This window comes from Martes martes, assembly GCF_963455335.1.
Source record: "Martes martes genome assembly, chromosome: 9".
In the NCBI taxonomy this organism is placed as follows: domain Eukaryota; kingdom Metazoa; phylum Chordata; class Mammalia; order Carnivora; family Mustelidae; genus Martes; species Martes martes.
The window spans coordinates 3,683,291-3,706,639 of record NC_137896.1 but is presented as its reverse complement, the minus strand read 5'-3'; the positions used below and the strand labels follow the sequence as shown (position 1 = coordinate 3,706,639).

At 55.7% G+C, this 23,349-nt stretch overlaps 1 protein-coding gene across 1 annotated transcript; it reads left to right on the top strand.

The window, feature by feature from the left end:
* The first annotated feature begins 454 nt into the window (after window positions 1-454).
* On the top strand, window positions 455-22,928 carry EDN3 (endothelin 3). The gene is made up of 5 exons (XM_080813969.1): window positions 455-694; window positions 1,318-1,606; window positions 16,473-16,646; window positions 17,580-17,654; window positions 22,268-22,928. Exons 1-5 carry the CDS (start codon window positions 643-645, stop codon window positions 22,389-22,391), a joined length of 714 nt encoding a protein of 237 aa, XP_080670095.1. The 5' UTR covers window positions 455-642; the 3' UTR covers window positions 22,392-22,928.
* The last annotated feature ends 421 nt before the right edge of the window (window positions 22,929-23,349 follow it).

Genomic DNA, 23,349 nt, shown 5'->3' with positions numbered 1-23,349 from the left:
GTGTCATTAGGTGAACATTGAGAAATGTTGCTTTCCCACAGCCCCTGAGATAAAAGGTAACAGCCTCCCAGTTCAGCCTTTTGTCGCCGGCAGGGGTGGGAGCTGCAGGTCCCGGGGCTGCAAGGCAGTGGGGTGTGTGTGAGCGCGCGGGTGCGTGTGCACATGTGTGTATGTGTGTGAGTGTGCGCGCGCGTGGCCTTCCGGCAGCTGTCCCCCCACCGCACCCCACCGCACCCACCGCACCCACCGCCTCTGGAGCGCCACCCCCGTCCCTGGTCGGCTGAGTGCGCCCCCGGCCGCTGCGCTGCCTCCCGCTCCCCCAGCGCCGGGGAGGCGACCCCTGGCGCGCCCCGGGTTCAAAGGCCCCGCGCGCGGCGGCCCCAGCCCCTCCGGGGGGCGGGGAGGCGAGGGGGTGGTGCGGGCGCCAGAAAAGCCCGAGCCCACAGCCGGCCCTGCGCAGGGATGGGCAGCGCGCTCTCAAGTGTGTGACCGCCGCCGCCAACTCCCGGCCGGGCCGGGGACGCAGCGAGCGAGCGCCGGCCTCGGACCCCGCAGCTGGAGGGCGAGGCCGCTGTGCCGGGCCCAGCGCCCTTTCTCGGCCGCCGGCGTCCGTGCTCCCGGCCCGGTGCCCGATCGGGGTTCATGGAGCCGGGGCTGTGGCTCCTCTTCGGGCTCACAGTGACCTCCGCCGCAGGTAAGCGGGCGGGGCGGCGCGCCACTCCCGGCGCGAGCGCACACAAAAGGACCCTGGGATGGGGGCGCGGGGAAGGGTGCATTGTGGGGAGCAACCTCTTGCCTGGGCTCGCCACCCCTGGAGGCGCCTGGGGGTGGCTGGTGGCCGGCGGAGGGGGTGCGGACAGAAACGGAGCGCCAGCTACCCCGGGGGGCTCTGGGGGTTGCAGTCCACCGTCAAGCCAGAGATGGGGCTGGCCGGGTCGACTTGGTGAATTTTTCATGAAGTTGGGAACTTTTCAAAGAAGTTTGCAAACTCTTCAGAAACTGTGCAAAAGTGATTGCAAAGCTCTCAACGGCTGCAAATACCTTGCAGATTTTGCAGAAAGTGAAAATAGCTTGCAAGCTTTTCACCAAGTATGCACATAACTTGCAGTCTTTTCTGAAACTGTGCACATAGCTTTGCAAACTTTTCAGAACGCATGGCAGAGTTTGGAGACTTTACAGAAAGTGCAACTAGCTTGCAATCTTGGCAGAAAGTTTCGCTGTCACCCTCCCCCGGGTTTTTGGGAGTGGTAGGTGTATGTGTGAGGGGGATTTCTGCACACTCAGGAGCTCAGGAGCCCCTCAATCTGCCTTCTGCAGGACTGGTGCCTCGCCCCCAGCCTGGGGACGCTGGCAGGAGCGGCATGCCCGGGCCCCCCACTGCAGCCAGATCTGAGGGGGACATCGAGGAGACTGTGGCCACTACTGCAGTGCAGGGTTTGATTCCCAGACGCCCTGGGCAGGAGCAGAAACCAGGTCGGTTTGGGGAGCAGGCATCCAAGGGGGGTCCTGTGCACCGCCGCGCGAGGCGCTGTACGTGCTTCACCTACAAGGACAAGGAGTGTGTCTACTACTGCCACCTGGACATCATCTGGATCAACACTCCTGAGTGAGTCAGCCCAGCCCCGGGTGGCGGGAAGTGATTGGGAGGGCTGGCCTGCATCTCTGCTCCCAGAGGACCTCATCCCGTCCCTGCCGGGTCAGCCTGGAGCCCACCCTCGCACAGCCTCGAGCTCTTGCTGGGGCCTCCTGCCAGCGCAGGCCTGGTCTGCCGGTCGAAGCTGGGCCTCCCGTCCCCTCTGAGGGCCTGGCCTGGGAGAAACCCAATCTCAGAGTTTCGGATCCGGTGGAAGGGGGAGCCCTCCCGCCAAGAGAAATGAGCTGGCCGGAGGGATTAGACACCTGAGAAGTCCTTCTTCAATGGAGGAAAGTTACCTCCTGCCCCAGGGGATGAGTGCCCCCCCAACCCCCGACCCTGCCAGGCTCCAAGGAGTTTCACATTCCTTGAAAGCAGCCTGCTGTCCAGAGAGTGCAGGGGTGAGTTCGGCAGAGCCTGGTGGAAACTTCCTGGGAAGGGTGGAATTCCACGGGGCCCAGGCTCCTTTCCTCCCGGGGCTGGAGTGCCAGCTGGTCCTGCCACAGGCTGACCTGTTGCACCCACTGTTGCCCACTGCCGCCCACTGCCACCTTCTCCCCGAGATGACCTCTCCTCCTCCCTTCCAGCCCCTAAGAGTTCGTACTCCTACTGTAGGACCGAGGCCAGTGCCCCTGGGGGTCCTGAGGTTGGCCTTGCTGTAAAGCCAGCCTTCTTCCAAGGCCACTGGGTGGAGAGTGCTCTGCCATAGGAGGGTGTGACAGTGTCCTCCATTCACTTCCTCCATCTGGGACCCTCCCTCTGCGCACCCATCACCTCAGTCACCTCACCGACAGTAAAGAGGGTCTGACCTTGCTCTGGTTACCTGCCTTCTGGGCTTTGCCACACCGAGCTCTAAACTCTGGGGCTTGGACCCGATGTCTCCGCGTTCCATTCCTCAGGGTGTTCTTGGGACCTGCCGGGACTCCTCCTGGTGCCCTCCTTGGGATTCTCATGGAGGAGCCGGTGGTGAAGGAGAGCCTTTCGCCGGGAAGGGCAACTTGGCTGTTGTGTTTGGAGCCACCTTGATTCAGGTCCCCTTGTCTTCCTTCACCCCCAAACCTCTGAGCGCACTGGGTGACAGCTTGGGTGGGCTCACTCACCCACCTTGTTTCAGGAGGCCCTGCAGAATGAGGGGCCGAGGAGGGTATCCCCGAGGGGTTGAGCAGCTTTCAAATCAGGTGACAGGATCTAAACACGTCTGGGGTAGGTCTGGAAAGTGACCCCGTGATGCCAGAATGGCAGGCAGGACTGGCTCCACGAAACCACCTTGACCCTTGCTCAGGGTCCCAGGCTCGGAAGGAGCCACGCTCCGTTTAACACTGTCTTGAAATTCGTAACACTTTTTGCACCAGAGGCTGCGCGTTGGCATTTTATCTTGGGCTCCCCACATTATGTAGCCGGTGCGGATGGTGGAGTTCGCTCTGCAGGCTGTGTCTACTCGGGCTCCAGTAAGCACAGTCAGCCCACAGCCGGGAGGACGCAGCCTCGTCTTCGCCGGGAAGAAGAAAGTGCTGTGTGGCGGGGGAGGGGCCACTGATGGGCTTCTCTTCTCAGACAACAGTCAGGGTCGCCTCTTCTCGCAGCCCCCGTCCCCCGGACACTTGTCCTTTCTGATTCCTACCCTCCTGGTGTTGGGATCTGACCAGCGCATCCAGAATTCAGGGCAGTCAGCACAGGGTTGAGTCTTGCCTTTGCTCGAGGCCCAGGCTGTGGCTATAGAAGAAGAAAGGAAAGCCGGCTGCACTAGGGACGGGGCCTGGGACAGAGGAGTGAAGGAGAGGGTTTGGAGATGACCTCCGCTCTCTGCTTGTGGTCAGGCTTCTGGCACCGGCTGGAGGACCCAGGGCTTGAAATGCACCGAAGAGGCTCCGCGTACACCCTCTGATCTGTGTGAAGCCCCAGCTCGTAATTCCAAGTTGTCTTGTGTGAAGCCGTGGACCTCTGACTTCTCCCGGGGCAGCCAACGTGCTGACATCCCCCCGCCCCCACCGCTCCGACAGCTTGATTGACCTCTTCCCCTCTTTCCTGACCCGGATTCATTTTAAACACTAGGAAAGAAGGATTAAAGATGGTGTTGAGAGTTCTGTGTACAACAAAAATGACAACAGCCAGACGAGCAGTGTGAAATTAGACAAGCAGAATAGTTTTCATAAGACAGATTTTTCCAGATACTCTTTCTCTTTTCTTCCTCCCCTGCCTGCCCCTCGCTTGCCTCTCTCCTTCCCTTTCTTTCCTTCTTTCCCAAGCTGGATAGATTTGTAGACCGGTCCATTTGCTATCTTTAAACATCTTAGACAAGATTGCGATGTGAGAAAGTGGGCTCTAGGAGAAGGGAACGTGGTCCTCTGGAGAAATGGAAGAATGAAACGGCCGAATCGAGTGGGCGGGACAACCGTGGGGAGTGACGAGGTCTCCTCTGGGTCCTGTCTGCTCCCATACCCACCTCCTGCTGCAGACCCTCCTGGTCTGTGGAAACTTCTCCAGCGTGTAATGTGCATTCAGGGTCTGCCGCTGGCCACGCTGGGAAGCACAGGGCTCTTGAATCTCATGCCTACGTTGAGAGGCTTGACTTTGGGTGATTTTTTAGCTCTTCGTGTCTTTCTTCCTCCTGCCCATCCTTTCGTGTGACGACAGACCCCACAGCCCTACTCTACCTCGAGAGGACATTTGCAGGGTTGCGGGCAGTCCTGGGAGTGTGGTCACTCACGCTGCGTGTAAGGACCCGAAGACTGCAGGTGGGATGCAAAGTACTGCCCAGAGCCTTCGTGCATCTTAGTGCAAAGTCAGCGTCTGGTGAGGGCCCGGGAGACCAGGCGGTCCTGAAGTATCTTCTGGGTGTGAGAGCTGAGAATCTCTGGCTCCCTCACATCACAGGTCAGTGAGCCCCTCTTCCAGACCTGAGGCTGCCCAGTCTTCTCTGCTGGCTGCCAGTGCGTACTGGGCGTTCGGGAGCGCTGGCTGACTCTCGGTGAGGTCGTACTGCTTGGAGGTTGTTCCTTGTCTCACTGAGGTTCTGGTCTGCAGAGCTTTCTCCCAGAAATGAGGCTTCTTGTTTCAGGGCGAGTGGATGTTCTCCAGAGGCCCGAACTGCCCAGGAAACCCATGTGGGAATGTGGGTTTCTTCAGGGAAGTTGCCCATGATTTCCACTGTGGCCTCCAGAAAGTCTGTGGTTCCAAAGGGGAACCAAATGTATCCTGGGCTTCTGGAGGTGGCTGAGGCCACAACTGGGCTGTGGTGCTGTTTTCATGACTTTCATGACTTTCTTTGGCCGTGTTAGGGAGCTCCCACCCCTCCCTCCTGGTAGCCCCCCTCTCGCCAACAGAAACAAAAACAAAACTCCCAATCAGAGAAAAAACACATGCGATCTTACGGTCATGGAAAGTGTGCCAAGAATAAGTTGACAAGGGAGACGTTACACGCTTGTACACCTGGGACCATTCTCCATGAGTCCTTGAAAACCAGGAGTCACGGGATTAGTTGGGGTCTCTGGAGAGACGGAACTCACAAGACGTTGTGTGTGTGCAGACACGCGTGTGTAAATACACACACGTACGCACGTGCACAGCCCAGGATGTTGCAGCCTCAGCCTCGCAGGCAGAATTCCTCCCTCTTCAGGCGCCACAGGTTTTTCCCACGAGAGCCTTTGGCGGATTAGACAAGGCCCACCCACATCATGGAGGGTAATCTGCTTTCCTCAAAGTCTTCTGATTTAAATCTGAATGCCATCTAAAAACATGCCTTCTCGGCAACATCTAGACTGGCACTGGACCAAACATCTGTCTGGGGTGGCCCAGCTCCATTGACACATAAAATTAATCCCTCCGTCCTGGCCACCATACACCCGGCGGGAGGATGAACCCCCCCATCGAGTGACTGACGGAGCTGCAGGACACCCAGCAAGCAGCTCCTCTGTGTTCCTCCCACGCTGCTCCCGAGACCTGAGAGAACCTGTCAGCTTCGAATCCCTCCGAGCCCAGAATGAGGGAGAGGCACTGAGTGCTGGGATGGGGACCGTGTCTTCCACACAAAACTCGGAGCTGTGTGAGGGGACCAGGAGGAATGTATTTCTGAAAAGAGTGATGGGGATGTTTGCCGTCTCCGCTGTGGTGGAAACTCGGGGGTCTACAGCCCCCGAGGCGCCAGAGCCAGGCACTGTGCTGTGTCCTGGCTGACAAGCTGAGTGGCCCGGGTGTGCCGCCCCCGCTCTCAGCGTCCCCGGGTGAGGTGTCAATGCCAGTCTGGCTGGGATGGTGACCTCACAAGATGACCAGCCTGCCCGCCACGCTGGCTTCTTCAAAGCGTGCCTCTAGGACTCAGTCCAGCAGGAATGACATTTGTTTTGGGTTCTTTTCTTTCCCAAAGAAGTAGAGTTAAAAAAAAAAAAATGACGGTAATTAAAAAAACATTGAAACTTGTATTTTAATGTATTTTGCCACAAAAAGGCAACAATACCAAAGATTCATCTTCGCCCCGTTTGTTCAAGAAAGTAACATTCACATTTCCAAGAAGGGGCATTCCAAATGTTAGAATGTTCCAGTGAAGTGGATGGGTCCGGAACGCCTGCCTCCTGCTGATACAAGGCCAGCTGTCCCCCCGCACCATGGGATCCCCCGGCCCGTGAGTCAGGACCGGGAGCCCCGTTGCCAGAGATGCAGTTGCTCCAGCAGAGGGACCGAGTCTTTCTGGCCATCGTGAGACTCCAAGCGCCGTGAATGACAATGACGATGATGATGGTGGGCAGTGTGGGCGCCGAGTGAAGACGTGTGATCTGGTGAGCACTCGGCATGGTGAAGACAGGACCATCGGGATAACTGTGCGGCCTCAGGGCGGAGTAAACCCACTGGGGCCAAGGCCCGGTCTGCCACACCCCGTTCTGTGGTTGGAGGGCGCGGGCGAGGAGGAAGTGCTATCCGCAGGACTGCTGAGGCCTCCTCCTGGGACCATCCACCCGGGATCGCATCTGGATCCTGGAGGGGCGCGGAGCCAGCTCGGCAGACGGTCTATTAGATGCCATTAGCATACGGTGCATCGAGCTGGGGTAAAGGTGTGCCCGCCACCGACCGCTGATAAGTAGATTGATAAGGACGCGCTGGCCAAAGGTCGGTCCAGGCTTGAAGAGACTTGGTTCCGCCCTTTCTGCCCCTCCTGTTTCCTATTACCTTGCGCTCCCCTTAGTAAATCATTGCAATGCTTGGGGCTCGGTGTTCTCTGTGGGACCTGGCCTGGGGCTCCCTCCAGTAGCGGGGCAGTGCGGGCAGCCTCAGCGTAATGAACGATCAGCGTGGGCCCTGTTTGTGGAGGGGTCTGTGTGCGTTCTCGTGGGCTCCCCCGTGTGAATGCCGAGCCTTGGGGTTTATGGATGGAGGACCCCGTCCCGGGGCCTGGAGGAGACAGGGCACACTGGTTCACACCCGCTTGTGAGAAGGACCCAGGAGAGAGGCAACTGTTGGCCAGACGGGACATGAGTTTGGACACGGGGTTCTGACCAATGGCGGTTTTGCTGGACTTTGTGTGAGTTTGTCTCCCCGCGCAACCATTCTGTGTCCTTCAAAATCTGGTAAATATTTAGATCCCGGCTTTGAGGTCAGGTAGTGTGTCTCTGAAGACACTTTACGGCAAGACAGGGCTTTAAAAGTCGAGGGCCTTGAGGCTAAATTTCAGTTTGTTGGAGAGGTCGGCGCACACCAGGTGACCCCACTGTAGGGGTCACAGGGACCAAGAGCCCCCTTCTGTGTCCCGGGGTGGGTGTGAGGAGGCCAGGGGTGTGCAGGAGTGGAGACGGGGCGGGCCAAAACGCAGCTGGTCCCCACGAGAGAGAGTGACTTGAGGCAAGGGGAGGTTTGCTTTGTAGCAAGAAGGCTTGGAACGAAGGGCTTGACCCGGTGTGACCCCAGGGGGAGAATGTGGGTTTCTGCTAGATGAAAGGACCTCACAGCTGGGAACTTGGCCTTAAATCTGAAGGCAGGTGAAAGGCTCTGACATCTCTGGTGTGGTTTATTCCTGCAAGAATTTAAAACAAAGGAAGCTGGGAGCAAGCAGCCTTTTCCTCCAGGAGGCCCCGCGGCTGTGTGGGAGCCTGGCCTGCTCTCTGCTCCAGCGCCTCGGCCGGCGGGACCCCCAGCACCTCCGCGCACCTTTCATACCTCCCGGCGCCCCGCAAAAGCACTGCTCGGTCTCCGGCATGGGGAGGTGACCTGTTCTCATTCTGCGTCATGTTCCCGATGACGAAATAGTTCCTTCCACTGGGACACACACACACACTTCCCCTTACTTGGACAGGAGCCCGTCTTACTGCGAAGGAAGAGCTGCTTGTCTGGGGCGCGTCGGGACTCCCGCGCCACTGGCGAGTGTTGCTCGAGTGGACTGACGGACAGCAGGACAGGGTGTCCGCTGCCCTCCTCAGCTGTGCCAGCTGGGGGCCTGGGGGAGCCCAGAGGTTTCAGAGAATGCGTCTGAAGCCCGGGAGGCCCAGACCTTCTCTTCTCTGGTGGTCTGCTCGGGGCTGACTTGAACAGGACGCCTCGAGAGACAGTAACCTTGGAACAGGGCAGCCAGGGAGCCCTGTGCCTTGGCCCAGGAACTCAAAAAAATGAAACAGACTCATTTCAGGAGTCCACGGGGGGCACGGAGGCCAACCTGACAATGGCACAAGTGGCCCCGGGTGGGGACAGCCCCGCCTATGACTCGGGGAGCATAGCAGCTCTGTCAAAAGTCAGAAGCAGGCCAGCGAGAAAGCAGAGAGGTGTGGGTGTCTTTCTCGGACTGTTTTCCTTGTAGGGTTGAGGCTGGGGTGAGGCCCGGTAAACACACTGCCCCAGGTCCGGTCTTCAAGGATTTGCCTAAGAGTCCATAGTCAAGATAAATGAATATTAATGCATTATTTTTTTAGTGAATTTTTTTTTAATTTAAAGCAGAAAATTCATCATCAACAAAACGTCAACATTAGTAAAAAAGACAGGGTCCCACACCGTGCGCATCTGCCCCGTCTCCCTCACCTTGCCCGGGTCCCAGCATCGGGTTCTTGTGTGGGGCTAAAGTCCGTATCGACGGGGACTCGGGTATGCTTAGTTTGAGGTGCGTGATCAGTACATCAGGGCTATCGCAAGGACAGGACCCAAGGACGCCAACAGCTCTATGCGGAAGAGAAGGAGTCTTTGTTTGAGTCGTGCCGGTGAGCGGGGCTTTGTTCGGTAGCATTTGGTGAAAGCTCCGAACAGTTAACAGGACTGTCTTCTCTTACTGCGGATTATTTCAAGGATGTAGGATGGTGTCTGTATTTTCTTTTTTTATCCCTCTGCAAACTCCCCCCATCTTTAAAAAAAAGTACCTGCTCCTTATTTATGGTCACTCTTTCCACGGCTGGCAACTATTTTGAGCCACGTCTGTCTGCAGCTTTGCATAAACTTCTAATGAGGCCAAGCCAGACAGACGTGGGATTGCCTACATTCGACCTGGAATCCATTAGGGTCAAGGTGGGGGGAGCTGGGGATAGAAACTCCGGCCTTACTCCCTCCCGTGCACGCACGGGGGGCCGCGCCAGATGGAGGGGAAACCAGCTGATCTGTGGGATTCCACGGACGGTTTCATTCCCCACATAGTTTGGAGCTTGTTCCCCCAACTTCTTGTTTGAGCCGTAACTCGTTGCGATCGCGTACCACCCCACAAATGCGGAGCATTTTTTTCTGTTCCCCTTTCTTGGACCCCTCGTGCCTCCGAATCTCCTTGAGTGGGCGTGGGCCCCTGTTCGGGAGGGATATGCCTGTGTTCTAGAGGGAGCTGGCGCTCGCGAGAAAGTCTGTGGCTTGGGTGTTATTTTTAAGCTTGTTTATATGGTGATAGGACACAGCAGTCTAGGCGGAAGCGTTACGAGTACAGGTGGTGATCCCTGGCGCCTTGGCCTGGGGGGCAGGGACCCCGCCTTTCACTGCGGTTTTATTGCCAGAGTGAAGGGTCGCGCCGGCCCCAGCAGCCCTGCGGTTTGGAGACCTGGGGACGCGGGGCTTTGAGAATCTCTAGGTGGAATGTGGAGCTGGACAGACCGTGTCCGAGACCCAGCCTGCCTTTTCCTTCCCCAGGCCCGAGGGCAGGTGCTCGCTGGGGACTCTCACTGAGCTCGTCTTCCGTTTGGACCAGAAAACTGGGTCCGTCTCGTGAAGCTTGTCTCCCCTCCAAGGACTCGGCCAATTGTGCGACCTGGCTTCTCCCTCATGCCCCGGGGGTGGCTGCCAGGAGCTCCTCATTCTTCCCCCTCCGTCTCAAGACATCTTCTCTCCAGGAAAACCCCTCTGAGATGGGCCAGCTGAGGGCAACAGCAGAAGTCCAAGACATCAGCCAAGACATCAGTATACATGGGGGGTGGGGTGTGGACCAGCAGTAATGGCTAACTCAGACCTCACTCCTTCCTTCCCTCATTCATACGACACACAGTTACTGCTGAAATTCCAAGGCTTTCCTGAGCACCCCTACGTCAGCTGCCCTTGGGGTCCTGGCTTCTGCTTGGAAAGGTCCAATGTTGCTGACCCCGGGGCACGAGAAGCAAGCCACACTCTCTGTACAGATGCAGAATCAACCCTCATTCTTGGCTCTGATTGGTGGGGCTCAGCGCTCAAACACACTCGCAACATGCCTTTGATTACTGTCATGTTCCCAAACAGCCAAGTCCTGGATAAATCCAAACTTTAAAAAAATTTTTTCCCTTTGGTGGGGGAGTATCCCCCCAAAAGTTAACCACCAACACACAGCCCATTGCTCACTTTCACGTTTCCAAATACCGTAGGATCATTGGCTATTTTGGGGGCTGCAGGAAGGGCACTTTTCACATGGCTGGGGGGTGGGGTGAGCAGTCTCTGCCTTGGGGTCTTCCAACTTTAAGACGCACGGATCTTCTGCAGTGGAAACAAAGCTACTAATTCCCGGTTCACTTTACATCGTTTGTGAGCGTAAGGTTTGCGGAGTCGGCCTTAGAACTGGAGAGCGTGTGTGTATTTTCTGCTTGTATAACAAGGTCGCTGAGGAGCTGTATTTCCTGGCCTGTTTTCTTTCCTGGAGGCTGTAAGGGCCCCCTGTGGGTTGTCTGGCGCGAGGCCTGGCTCGCAGCAGACTTGCACAAGCATTTGAGGAGTGGACAAGGAATAGTTCACGGGAGGGTACGACTCCTGAGCTGGTGAGCCGGTCTGGGACTGGGCTCCGAGCATCTTCAGATGGAGGAGAGCGCGTGGGATGCTCGCTTTCACCTGCCCAAAGGACAGGATGATCCAAAGCAAACATTTCACAGGGGCACACCTGGGAAGGAAGGACTCCAGCCGGCTTCCTTTGCGGAGTTTTGTCCTGATTCTGAACCCCTCCTTTTGTGTTTTGTTGCGATGAAGAAAATCTCCGCTCATCCCCAGCAGCTGGAGACGCTCTGGGTCTTGCTATTAAATCCGAGAGGTTACGGTCACTTTGGTCTCAGGAAAGTGAGTTCCGGAGCAGATAGCCGTCACCGGTCACAAGCCACAGAAGACCTAGTCTAGCTCACATGGTGTCAGAGACGTTCATGGGGAGGACGCGGACTGAGAGGAAGAAGCCGCCCCAGCAGCTGGAGAGGAGCCGGGACTGGGGGCCCCGGGGCCCAGCTGGACGGACAGGGCAGGGTGGGGCACCGGGCAAAGAGCAGCTCCACAGTATTTCTGGATGTTGAGTTGCCTTGCTCAGGCGTCTTGGGAGAGACGGGGTCTCACTTGCCCAACTGGGGTCACCTGGTGAGTCCTTAGACAGGAGCAGGTGAGGCACGTGGATGGAGGAGGGGAGGGATCATTCCCCAAGGAAAAGGGAGCGCTCGGATTCCAGGAGACAAAAGCGACCAACGTTGGCCTCAGGCTCTAGAGAATTCTACTGGTCTTGGGCACTAGAGAATTCTGGGCTTTCAAGTCCTTGGAGACGGGTGCTCCCCTCTCTGAGCTGGTGCCTCTGGCCTCCTGGCCTTTGTGCTTAGCAGGTACACCGGCTGCCTGTGGAAGTGAGTCGTACAGTGACACACACGCCCTGTGGGGAGTGACCCCCTCCCGTCGGAGCGGTCAGAACAGAGCTCTCGCCTGCCACTTCTTTCCCGTTAAGGGAACAAAGGCTGTGAGTGAAGGTGAGCCACACTTTCCTCCTCGCCCAAGAGCCTGTTTCTCCGCTCGGGAGAGCAGGTCAGTGATGCCCGCCACAGAAGGAATTTAATCAAGTCTGACCCGGAGCCGTCGTCGGAAAGTGCGCAGGGCTTGAGAGGATGTTTGTCAGGGGAGTGGTCGCAGGTATCGATGGCCGCTGGTGCCTGTCTGCCTGCGGGATGGTCCTTTCTGTCCCCTTCTGCTATAGGGTCGGTCAGCACTGAGAGGGACAGGGGCTGGGGCAAAGAGGAGTGTTCATGCCGCATCTGTGACTTCGGCGCTCCCTCCAGACGATCGTTGCCGTGTTGGAGAGCGGGGCTGGTGGGAGCGTAGCCCCCACTTACTCCGGAGAAGCTGCAAGCTGGGATGTTTGTGTGAAATTTTCAAGTTAAACAACAACAACGACTCTCTGTTGATTGGGTGAAACCCATAAAATGCGAATTTGCTCACCCCTATAGTAGCTTAAAACTGTGTGTGTGGAGGCCCGCCTGTCTTGTTCCTGGGCGTTCCCCCAGAGTCTGGTCCAGTACCTGCACATCGAAAAGCACCTGGCAGAGACTTGTAGCATGCCTCTCATTAAGGGGCGTGGCGGGGCGGGGGGGGGGGGGTAAAAACTGGGTTTTCAATGACAGTTTGCTAAACTTTCTGGAGAAACGAGAATTTGACCGGTGAGTCTCCTTTGGCTGCTTCTGGCTGGCCTTGGTGGACGTCTGTATCTCTCCTTTAAACTTCAGGTATAGAAGCCAGTTCCCTGATCAGAAAGATGAAGGTAATTAATTCATTTATGAGCAGGCAACACTGAACTTAAAAACAAAATCTTAAAAAACAAAGCCAACTTTCCTTTTTGAAAAACTTGTTGCAGAGAGAAATCGAGTGCTGTCAGTGTGATATGCAGATGAAGAATGAATACAGGGGATCTGGAAGTGTCGTATTTAATAACATTTATATATGACATTTGGGGAAAGCGGTAAATAAGGAACACTGTGATCAATAAGACTGTGGCATCGCCATCTCCGGTCAATAATGAATGGACGTAGGTTGAGGGACGATTTATTACACAGACACACAACGCTAGACGCCGCATATGTAGGTATGCTGGAAGGCTGTGTTGTTGTGTCTAAGAGCATTTGGATTGATCTTCTCAGCTGCTCCTCTTTTCTGTGGAGCTCTATGTTGTAGCTGGAACGTGAACAGACACGAGAGCTGCCTACTTTTAACCAAGAATCGCGTCCTCCAAGCCCTGCTGTTCATGCTGGTCCCAGGTTCTCCGCGGATTTGACTTCATTTTCATTGTTCCACTGTTAGGTCACTTCCAGTTCTCATTAAAACAGGAGAAAGGGCACCAAAATAAACCAAGTCCAAGTGCTTCGTAGGGGGGCCATGCAGCTAGAGCAGCCTGGAGGAAGCGTGGCAGGGAATGGCCTTGCTCTGACTTCTTTCTTGGTCATGCGTCTGAAATGCAGGCCACTGGCCAGTGGATGGTGCTTTCCTGCCTGACAGCAACCCCCCCTGAATTCCCAGACCAATTACACAACAATGAGAGCTATCACTAATTTACTGCTAGCCCCTCCCTAACTGTTTACATGCAGTCTGTCGTAGATCAGGATGCTGTCCAGAGGGGGAGTGATCGTCCTGTAAAGGGCTTTACAGCCTAACAATGGAATCACCGGCTCACCTTTCTCTGTGCACCTGGCACATACTTGTGTACATTGGCTTGTAATGTTTCCTTTACCTGATTTCATAGCCCAGTATTACACGAACTCCTGAACATCTTTCTGTCTCCCCATCACACTTAGAATAGTGCTGGAGACATACACATACGTACGTATGGGTGGGATGCTTGGCAGATGTTGGGGATTCTTTATAATGCATTTCGTGGTTCTTGAACTTCTCAGGTTGTAAAGAATCTAGTCTTACAGTCCAGATTATCTCACGATTACTACCCGTTCCTCAGCCAGCAGCCTTCATTTGCTCAGTCTTGCGCCGGGTCCACGGCAGGTATAAAAGATGAAGACCAGCCTTCTGCTCTCGAGGAGGGGTGACCCACAGTGACTTCCAGGCGGTGGAGTCCCCTGTCCTGGGCCCTGTGTGTTCGAGGGCTGCCTCTGATCCTCCTCTGGCCATGTCTCCCACTCTGTGGGACTTAAAGTATACCCCTTCTAGACCGAGTCTCCGGTGTCCCGGATCCTGGAGTCCTTTACCCAAATGTCCCTGAGCCCACTTCCAGGGCCTGTGCAGGTAGGTGTCTTCCAGAATCTGACACCAAGGAACAGAACAGGGCTCCAGACAGATCCCAAAGTCCACAGGGTGGCCAAGGGGTGGATGAGGCCCCCTTGGTGTAGGACAGACTGGCATGGAAGACGGGGTGCTCAGCCTCCTTGGGCAGCCATGTTCCAACACCGAACTCCGTGGAGCCCCAGGAGTCTAAATTCACACGCGGACTTCCAAGGTGTTTGGAAGCCATATTTGTTCAGGTAGGCGGCTGGAACTGTCTTATTTAAAACCTTTGAACTGTCGACCCATGGGTGGTGGGCCTCATTGGACTGGAGCCCCGTTAGAGGTAGGCTCTTCCGTGGTCTGGGCCACCTCCAAACCCTCCAGCTGCTGGCTTCCATCCTCCCCCACCCCCTCCAGAGGCCAGTCCCCTGAAAGCACGCTCGGTTCTCAGCCTGCCGGTGGGGAAGGGGGGCTCTCCGTAAACACTCTGAAAATTGTCAGGGCTCATTTGCATATGAGCTCTTTGCATTTGGCTGCTGAGAGAGCCTTGGCATTTCTCTATTAGCAAATACCTCGTTGCCTCGTTTCCTTACTTAAAGCACTCTGGAGTGTTTTCACCGAAGTCGAGCGGCTCTGCACACGCAAATGCACAATCAGCTGACAGCAATTTCAAAATTGCAGGTCTTGCTGATGATGGGAGCGTGGTTATTCCTGTGTGTAATCTTCACCACGAAAACGGGGACCGGGTTTAACGTCGACACTTTGAGATCTGATGTAGCCCTGTTACTGGAAAAATGCACTTTTAGCCAAATCCTGGCTCACAGCAGGGTCTGTATTTGGGCTGTCCCTCTGCCACCCACCCCCCAGCCCCGCTCCTGAGAAGAAATGGGGTTTTAGCACAGGTTCAGCTCAGACCAGGACTGTACCCTGCTTGGTTTCTCCATTTTGGGGGCACAGACTGCTCAACTCCGGGTCTTCCTCGAGGCGGGAGGAACCCTCCTTCTACTGTTCAGGAAGGAACCCAGCACCAGGCAGAACATGAGAAAGGAAACAGGGTGTCAGCGCCCTTCACTCTGGCCTCCAACCCAGCAGGGGAAAGTTGGTTCAGAGCCTCCGTCACAGTCACAGAGGGTTGCCACCAACCCCCCTCAGCCCTCAGCCCCCTGAAATGCTCCATGGTGTGTGTTTCAAACTAAAGTAAATCCAATTTGATTTTATTTTGAAAATGCAGAGAGGATGTCAGAACCCCCTTTGAGGCACATGATTGGTGATGCCCCAGGGGCGTCACAGAAACCGAGTTGGTTCCTCTTGGAAAACCCGGCCCTGCTGGAACAGTAACTTGGCCACAGAAGTTTCCTCTGGTAATTAGCAATTTGTCCCCCAGTCCTGTTCAATAGTGCTAATGAATTAAGCATATGCTTTTAACTTTTCCCACCACACTGCCGCCTGGCAGTCTTCTTCGTTCTCTGGAGTGATGTTTTGGACGAACACGAGCATAAGAAACAGACAAATGTTAATTGTTCCAGATGACACCATCACGCTCCTCCCAGCTCCGACCATAAATGAGGCCGGTAAACGGCTCCAGACTTAAAGACTTTTTTTTTTTTTTTTTAAGATTTTTTTTTTCATTCATTTGACAGACCGAGACCACAACTAGGCAGAGAGACAGGCAGAGACAGAGGAGGAAGCAGGCTCCCTGCCGAGCAGAGCCCGATGCGATGCGGGGCTCGATCCCAGGACTCTGGGATTATGACCCGAGCCAAAGGCAGAGGCTTTAATCCACTGAACCACCCAGGTGCCCCCAGACTTAAAGACTTTTTAAATAAGCCTTTTCCCAAGGCCAGTTCTGGCTTGGCTGTCTTCAGGGTGCCCGGGGGCCCTCTTGATGTGTGTGTCTTCGAGGACACGGCGTTGGGGCCAGGGTGTGCCTGGAATTACATTTGCGTATTCTGGTTAGTGCGGACAGCGTGGGGATGTGTGCACAGAAGACACTGGGCATCAGGCCTGCAGAGCACGGTCGGCTGGCCTTGGGCTCGGGGCCGGGCAGGCCTCTTACTAGTAGGGAGGACGTGCTCTGGCCTGCCTGTGTTTCCACCGCAGTGTCCTTGTGCCGGGCCGGGTACAGGAAGACAACCCAGAACTGCCCTCCAAGGGCTCCCGACTGGGGGCACACTGAAAGTGTGAGAGGGTGGACCCTGGGGCGTGCCGACCTTTCCTCCCCCCAGGGCGCCCCACCTCCCTGTCCCCTGGACCCCAGGGCCCTTGTGGAGGGCTTGGGGAAAATGGGGGTAAACATTGCCTGCAGAGTCTTCCTAATTCCCCCAGGGTGGGAAAGTCTGTGGACACCAGATCTGGAGGTGTGGCTGCGCCCCGTCACTCTAGCCATGTCCATGCCAGCGGCAGCCAGCCCCACGAGGATTCCCCTCTGAGTGGGGAGGCCTGGCGTGCGTGTCCACGCAGGGCCCTGACGCTGCTCTGTCCTTTGCAGACAGACCGTGCCCTATGGACTGTCCAACTACAGAGGAAGCTTCCGGGGAAGGAGGTCCACAGGGCCATTCCCGCAGAGCCCGCAGCCCTCCGAGTGGACCCCGCGCTGCTCTTGTGTGCAGAGCCAGGACAACGCCTGCTTGCACTTCTGCGCCCGCACCCTGGCTGTCGGCAGGTATGACGCCCCTGTCACACTCATCCGTGCAGATCTGGAGTTCTGGGCAAGTGAGATGAGGCCCGAAGAGTCTGCCGCGTGGGCGCGGGGTGTGACACAGTGCGGAGGTGGGGCGGGGCGGGGGGTGGGGCCTGGGAGGGCGCGGCTGTGCCCTGGCTGGGGTGGCCATGAGCATGCCCTTGGCTCTAGGAGGTGGGTCCAGCCCTCTTGGTCCCTTTCAGAACAGAGCCCGTAGGGTGGCCGCAGCAGTGTTTGGTCTCCAGACACACTTCTGGACTGCACAGCACTTTGCCAAAATCTACATAAGTCGCCAACATTTAAAGATTGAAGAATTATCCACCCCTGCCAAATGTGTATTTTTAGTTTCTTCCAAAACAGCAGATGGGACCGTCTGGTCCCACGGGGCCGCACCCTCCCTCCTGGCCCGTAGAGGCTGGAACCGTGGGAGCCACTCCCATCCGGGGAGACGTGCTTCCCGCATCCACCTGCATCGCCCCTCACCTTACTTTGGGGACCTCAGGAGCCCTCGAGTCTGAGACCCTGTAGCCGACTCTGGCAGCTAAGAAGTTTGTGAATCTGTGCGGACCTGAGTAGATGAGCAGACCCCAGGTTTGACCCCGGGTGGCATTCGCTCAAGTGGGCGGGTGCCATTGTGGTCAGGGACCCCGGATTCTCTGTCCGAAGCCCCAGTGCCAACCTCATTTTCTTTGGCTTCGTAACATCCGGAGAATAATGGAGGAGAGAGTCGACTTGGTGCTTGGGTAGGAATCCGCCCACTGTGTGCTCAACCTTGGGAAACCGCGCCCAAGATGCCATCCCTGGGGAGTGCGCTGATGTCCCTGCTGCTGGGAAGAGGAAGTCCTAATTTGGCACCGAAAAACCAGCCACATGGAAATGCGGGTCGGTTCATTAAAACCAGCTCTCTCCCCACAGGAACTCAAGGACAGCAAAACATCCTGACAAAGAAGAGCCGGCCAGCGGTGCCAACGGAGGCCTGCGCCCGAGGAGGTGAAACTGCTTTCTGAGGCGTCGCACCCTTGGGGACAAGGAGGATGTGAGGGTGGCATGTGGTCGTGAGGACAGCCGGTGGGAGCCCCAGCACGCACGGGGTGCTGCATCCACAGGGGACAGGGCCTTTGGTACATTATCTCTGGGGACAGAACAGGCTGGAGCTGTGGACAATCACTGTCACTGCCCGGCCCCCGGGCAGCCACTCTCTGTCATAGAAGTGACCCCTTGCATCCCTTGCGGCTTCAGAGCCGTGACAGCCGGCTCTGGACTTCACTGGGCCCGGCCCAGACACCGCTAGCTGGCCTGCTGCTCGGAAACAACCCTCCCCCGACCCCAACAGCCCCGGCTCATCTACCTGGGCCCAGGTGTCACCTTTGCCAAAAGCAACATGTGGTCGTTACCAAAAAAAAAAAAAAAAAAAAAAAAAAAAAAAAAAGAAATCGTTTCTTCTCTGCAGCAGCTGATTCTGGCGAGCGGCTTGGCTTGGCTGTAAGGCCCCGTGCCCACCCCCCCCACCCCCCCCACCCCCATTGGCTTTTTGTTTTTTGTTTTTTAACCTGCTTGTCTTTTTGGTATGAGAGATTCCAGGGTTTCTTGCAGCCAGACTGGGTTTATTTGTCATTCTATCAATCAGGAATTGTTATTAATGGCTAGCCCGCACATCTGCAATGGGATGGTAATTTATGTCCATAATAATAGCCTGGAGGTGGCTTGGGTTCCTACAGGGACTGATCAAGGGAAGATTAAACCATGCTCAGTATACAGGAGGCTTTCCAAATTAGTGCCGGCAGCTTCTAGACATCCAGGGAGACCCTTCGGCACCCAAAACACAAACGGAGAGGAGGGGGCGGGCGAGGCGGCAGAGAGAGGCCCCAGGAGAGCGCGAGCCAGGCCCCAGCTGGTCCCAGCCTTGCCTTTTTGGTCTTTTTCCTTTTTTGCTCTTCTCGCCCCAAACTCATACTCCTCTCAGCGAGGGCGGGATGTGATTAAAACCATCCGTCCTTCGCATCATTTATTCACCCACTCATGCATTCATTCAGCAAAGAGACATCGTGCACCTGTGATGCACTGGGCACTGTTCTAGAAGTCGGGGACAGCAGGGAGTGAGGCAAAGGGTCTGGCCCTGTGGAACTGAAATAGTGGGAGAGCGGGCAGCAAACAGGTACGTCTCCCTCCTTATCCGTGGGGCTGCGTTCCCAGGCCCTCCATGGACGCCTGGAACCGCGGCCACCACCGAGCCTCGTCTGTACTGTGCTTTTTCCTGCACGTACACACCTCTGGGAAAGTGTGGTTTATAAATTAGGCACAGGAGAGAGTGACGACAATAACCCAGCCTAGACTAGAAGCAGCAAAACAGTCGCTGTCATAAAGTTTATGTGAACGTGGTCTCCCTGTCTCAACACATTTGAGTCTGTACTCGGCCTCCTTGTGAGGAGGGGATGACAAGGTGCTGTGTGGAGAGGAGAGTGGACACGCAGGCCTGTGACAAAGCGCGAGGCTCCTGGGGACCCTCTGACAGAAGCAGGGACGTCTGCTTCTGGGCCGTGGCTGACAGTGGGTGACTGAAACCACGGCTAAGAGAGGGCCACTGTGCATGAAATAACAGAGTGAGATGTATGAGGGACAACAGGAAAGCGGGGGTGGGATCGGAAATGCTGGGGCTGGTTGTAGTTTGGGATCCGGTGGACAGCGTGGTCTCCCTGAGCAGGTGACGTTGGCTTAGAGACCTGCAGGCAGTCAAGGGGTGAGCCAGGGGGATGAGGAAGGGGAAGAGATTTCAGTCAGGGACAACAGTAAGTGCAAAGGTCCTGTGGTAGGAATGTGCTCGGTATGTTCAAGGAAGGCGAGAGAGCCGTGCACGGAGAAAGTATGAGTTGCTTTTGCTGTTGCTCTGTTACTGTTCTGTTGAAGGTCCAGAAGATGAGGAAGGTAGCACAGGTGCGTCCCCCTGGGGCTGGAAAGATGGTTCTTCCAGGTCTTTGCAATTCATGTAAAGCTCCTGTAGGAAGATTTACTCAGGAAGAAACGTCTTTTCTCATAAGCCACGGTCCCTACTTTCCTGCAAGACTCAAGTTAGTAATTTCCAGATTCACATTCTCAGAGTGGAAGCTTGCCACCGTCGCGAGCTTGTGATAATCGAAGACGTGACCAGGCTGCGGGGCAGCTCCCAGCGGCCACGTCTGCTAGTGTGGTTGATTCACACCTTCCTGGGCGGGTGTCAGGCTCTGGAATTGCCAAGAAGCACCGGCGAGAAGGTTCAGCTCAAAGCGGGCAACGGGGCTAGAGCGCGCGGGGAGAAGTCACCTTGTACAGACAGCGGCAACTCTGCTGCGCCACATGGCTTTCTCTCTTTCACCTCTTTCTCCAGGACAGGCTGAAGTCAAGGACGGACAAAGTGAGCAGGCCTTAGGCCTCCAGCATCAAATGCTTCCCCGGGCAGGGCTCCTCGTTTGGCCTGTGGCTCTGCGGTTTTAGGAGCCCCTGCCAAAGCAGGCCCGCGGCACCCTGTTTCAGGGGCCCCGCAGTCCCTGCTCGTGCCCGCTTCACATTCCCACCTCTTGGAGGTCAAGGAAGGAGTTTGGCCCCCGGGGAGAAAAACCCACCCAGAGGGTCCTCACTTAACAATACTGCCCTACCCCAAGAATGCCCCCGTCCAAAGGACCCGGTTTCTCTAATGGGTAAAATGATCCCAGATGTGCCCCAGAGCCTGACGCCTGTGGCTCGGGTTTCACGCAGGAAATTGTGTTTGGAGCAGTAGGGCGCGTTGGAAAGCTACTTGCTGGCTTTCGCCTTCTCCTGGAGGAGAGGTGGGCTCCGAACTGGCTTTGCAAATGTGAACACGCATCCCCTTGTACCCGACGCAGTGGGTGGCAGGAGTGTGCAACATTCACGTCCTGACATGGGGCGGCCCCGCGGCGGGAGCCAGGAGGGCGCTGGGCGTCGATTCAGGGCGCAGGTCGTAGCTCTGCAGGGGTTGAGGACTGTGAAGCTCATCGGATGTAGACAGAGATTTTCAGCTGTGCGTGGTGCCCACCAAAAGAATAGATCTTAAAAAAAAAGAAAGAGAAAAAAGAACGATGTTTGTGATGTTTGCGACCAGGAAAGGAGTCCATGAGTAACTGTGGGCTTTGAACCCCGGGCGGGTGGCTCAGAGTCTGCTCTTGGTCGGGCCCTGACTTTCTGTGGCTTTTGTGGGTCGTCAGACCAGGGCACCTCGGGCCTCTTCCTGGGGAGCCACAGTAAAGGCAGCGAGCTGCAGCTCAGGGTGATTTGGGAGAATATTTGCTTTCATGAATAAATGTGGATCTTTGGGGAATGGCTTCAAAATAAGTCACAAATGCAAACCCTTTGTAAATTATGTAAATTCCTATTTATCTATAGAATTGGCAAGCACTGGGTAATGCCCGGCAGCTCACGATCCGCTCCAGCTGTGCTCTTGGCCAGCCCAGAATTACTGGATCTGACGGAGGGACGCAGGGCGATGTCACCAACAGGGATGGCCCCTCCCTCCGCCCCTCCGCCCCCAAGCCCCAGACCCCACCAGCAGAGAGAGGAGAACCTCCATTTGAGGCACGTCCAGGTCACCCTGCAGAGAAATTCAAGGTGGTGGGGGACTGAGCGGTGGCCTTGACCAAATGTTGAGTTCTCCATGAGTATTTCCTAAGTTATTATAGGTATAAAAAGTGAGTATCCGCTGTGAGGAAACAGAAGGGACTGGTTTGCCAGCAGGGGTGTGTAGTGTAGAAAAGCAATTATTTATTTTGAGACCGTTCCTTACTTCAGTTCTTTTATGTGGATCTGTTAAAAGTAAAGCCACTGTATATAGAGAGAGATTTTAAATTGTGTTCTGAATTCAAACTCCTAGTCCTTAGAGCTTGAATCACATTTTTAAAACGCATGTGAACTGTTTGGCTCCGTGGCAAGATGGTATCTTGGAGAGAAATTCATTCGTTGTGCTAACACTCAGAAAATACTAACTGTCAAGTGCATAATAAAAAAATCTTGAAGTTTTCTCTGATTTGTGGGTTTTTCTCACTGGTGTTCTATGCATGGTTACACATCAACTTTTCATGGACCTCCGGAGAGCTCGGAGGGAGTTACAGTCCAGGAAGTAGAATCCATCCAAAGTCAATTATGGAGGGAGGCGAGCAAGGGGCTGCTTGAATTTTAAGGAAGGAGCGGGATTTGGGAACCATCTGAGCAAGATAAACAATTCAAGTCAGTCGGGAAGAAGGAAGTTTGGGGAGAGGATTGGCTCCTTCCCCTGGCGCTGTCCCATTCACCTTGGTAGAGCCCCCGAGTGGCCACAGCAGGGCTGGGGCAGGAGTCCGGGGACAGGGCAGTCACGGCCAGCGACCAGCGGCTGACCCGAGTGGTCCTTTCTATGGCCGTTTTCTTTTGCTCTGCTGTGTACAGTTCTCGAGAATGAGCAGCCAGAAGTGACCACATTCTGTTTGATCTCCTCCCTCCCTTGCGTGGCTTTACGCCTTGAGGACAACGAGGGCGTCTCTCCGGGTTGGAAGAGTCAGAACAGGCTTAGGTTTCTTCATTTTCTTCCCCCTCCCCTTCCTCTCTCCAACCTCCTTTCTCTTTCTCTCTTTTGCCTCAAGGATTGGAGACTACCCAGGGCCTGGAAGTGGACCGAAGCTCACCAAAGAGCAAAGGGGAAACGCGGGATTCGGAGTGGGCTTGATCACATCCAGTCTGAGAAAACCCAGGAGCCTCTCATTTTAGTGAACCTCATGTAGAGAATTGTGGCTTTGACGCACTGGGAGTCCCGACACGAAATTTCTCCTGCAGGATGTGAGGCCGTGCGGCAGTGGCTGCCAGGGCCCAGGGGAGGCACGAGCGGGACCTGTGCTGGGCGCCCACAGAGATGCTGCAGACCCGGGGTGGGGGAGGACGAGAGGAGCTCCAGGGGCTGGGAGCTCCTGGGGTGGGGGTGGAGGAAGGGAAGGGGCATCCACGGGGCAGGCAGGACCCGCTGCAGGATGGGCGGGGCCCAGGGCGGAGAGCAGATGTGGGGCTCCTGGTTCAAACGTGCAAGAATTTCGGGATGGGGACTGCAGAGCACCTGGCCAGGTGAGGGGGCATCCCCGCCAGGATGGGGGCCCCGAAGTCCAGCGGGAGGAACAGTGATCCGGAAAGCTGGCTTTGCCACCGAATCACCGAGGGGCCTAGCCTTCAGCCGGGCCTCAGTTTCCTCGTTTATAAAACGGGCGTGGTAAACACCGGCCTGCCTACCTCCTCGCTTTACCCAGAGATCCAACCAAAAGAAAAAAATCTATGTAAACAAATGTTTTTAATCCTAAACTCACAGCAGGCGTGAGGCCCCGTCCTCACGTGTTCCAGGTTTCTCCGAACTAGTCACCGGCTCCTGATTCGACTCAAAGTTTCTCACGGAAGCACATCTTTGAAGTTCGACTATTTCTCAAAGTAATAGAATTTGATTTATAGACATTGTCAGTATAGTTGATTCCCCCCTACCCCAGAAGACACATATTCTCTAAATCCCCAAATTCTTTTATAGGAGTTCTTAAGTCTCCCAAAGCTCGAGCAAATCAGTTACCTGTTATTCAGGCTGTTATGAGCCCACTTGGGTCCTTCAGTCATCGGGTATGTGATTTCTTCTTTCTCTCCTGGCAGGAATGCTCGGAGCCCTTGCGATCCGAGCGGTATTTAGCGCGGGGAA

Excerpts from the sequence above, each read along its gene's own strand:
- EDN3 (XM_080813969.1), top strand. The coding sequence starts at position 643 with ATGGAGCCGGGGCTGTGGCTCCTCTTCGGGCTCACAGTGACCTCCGCC. Across the intron at positions 695-1,317 it reads CACAGTGACCTCCGCCGCAG|GACTGGTGCCTCGCCCCCAG; the intron begins GTAAGCGGGCGG and ends TGCCTTCTGCAG. Across the intron at positions 16,647-17,579 it reads CGCACCCTGGCTGTCGGCAG|GAACTCAAGGACAGCAAAAC; the intron begins GTATGACGCCCC and ends CTCTCCCCACAG.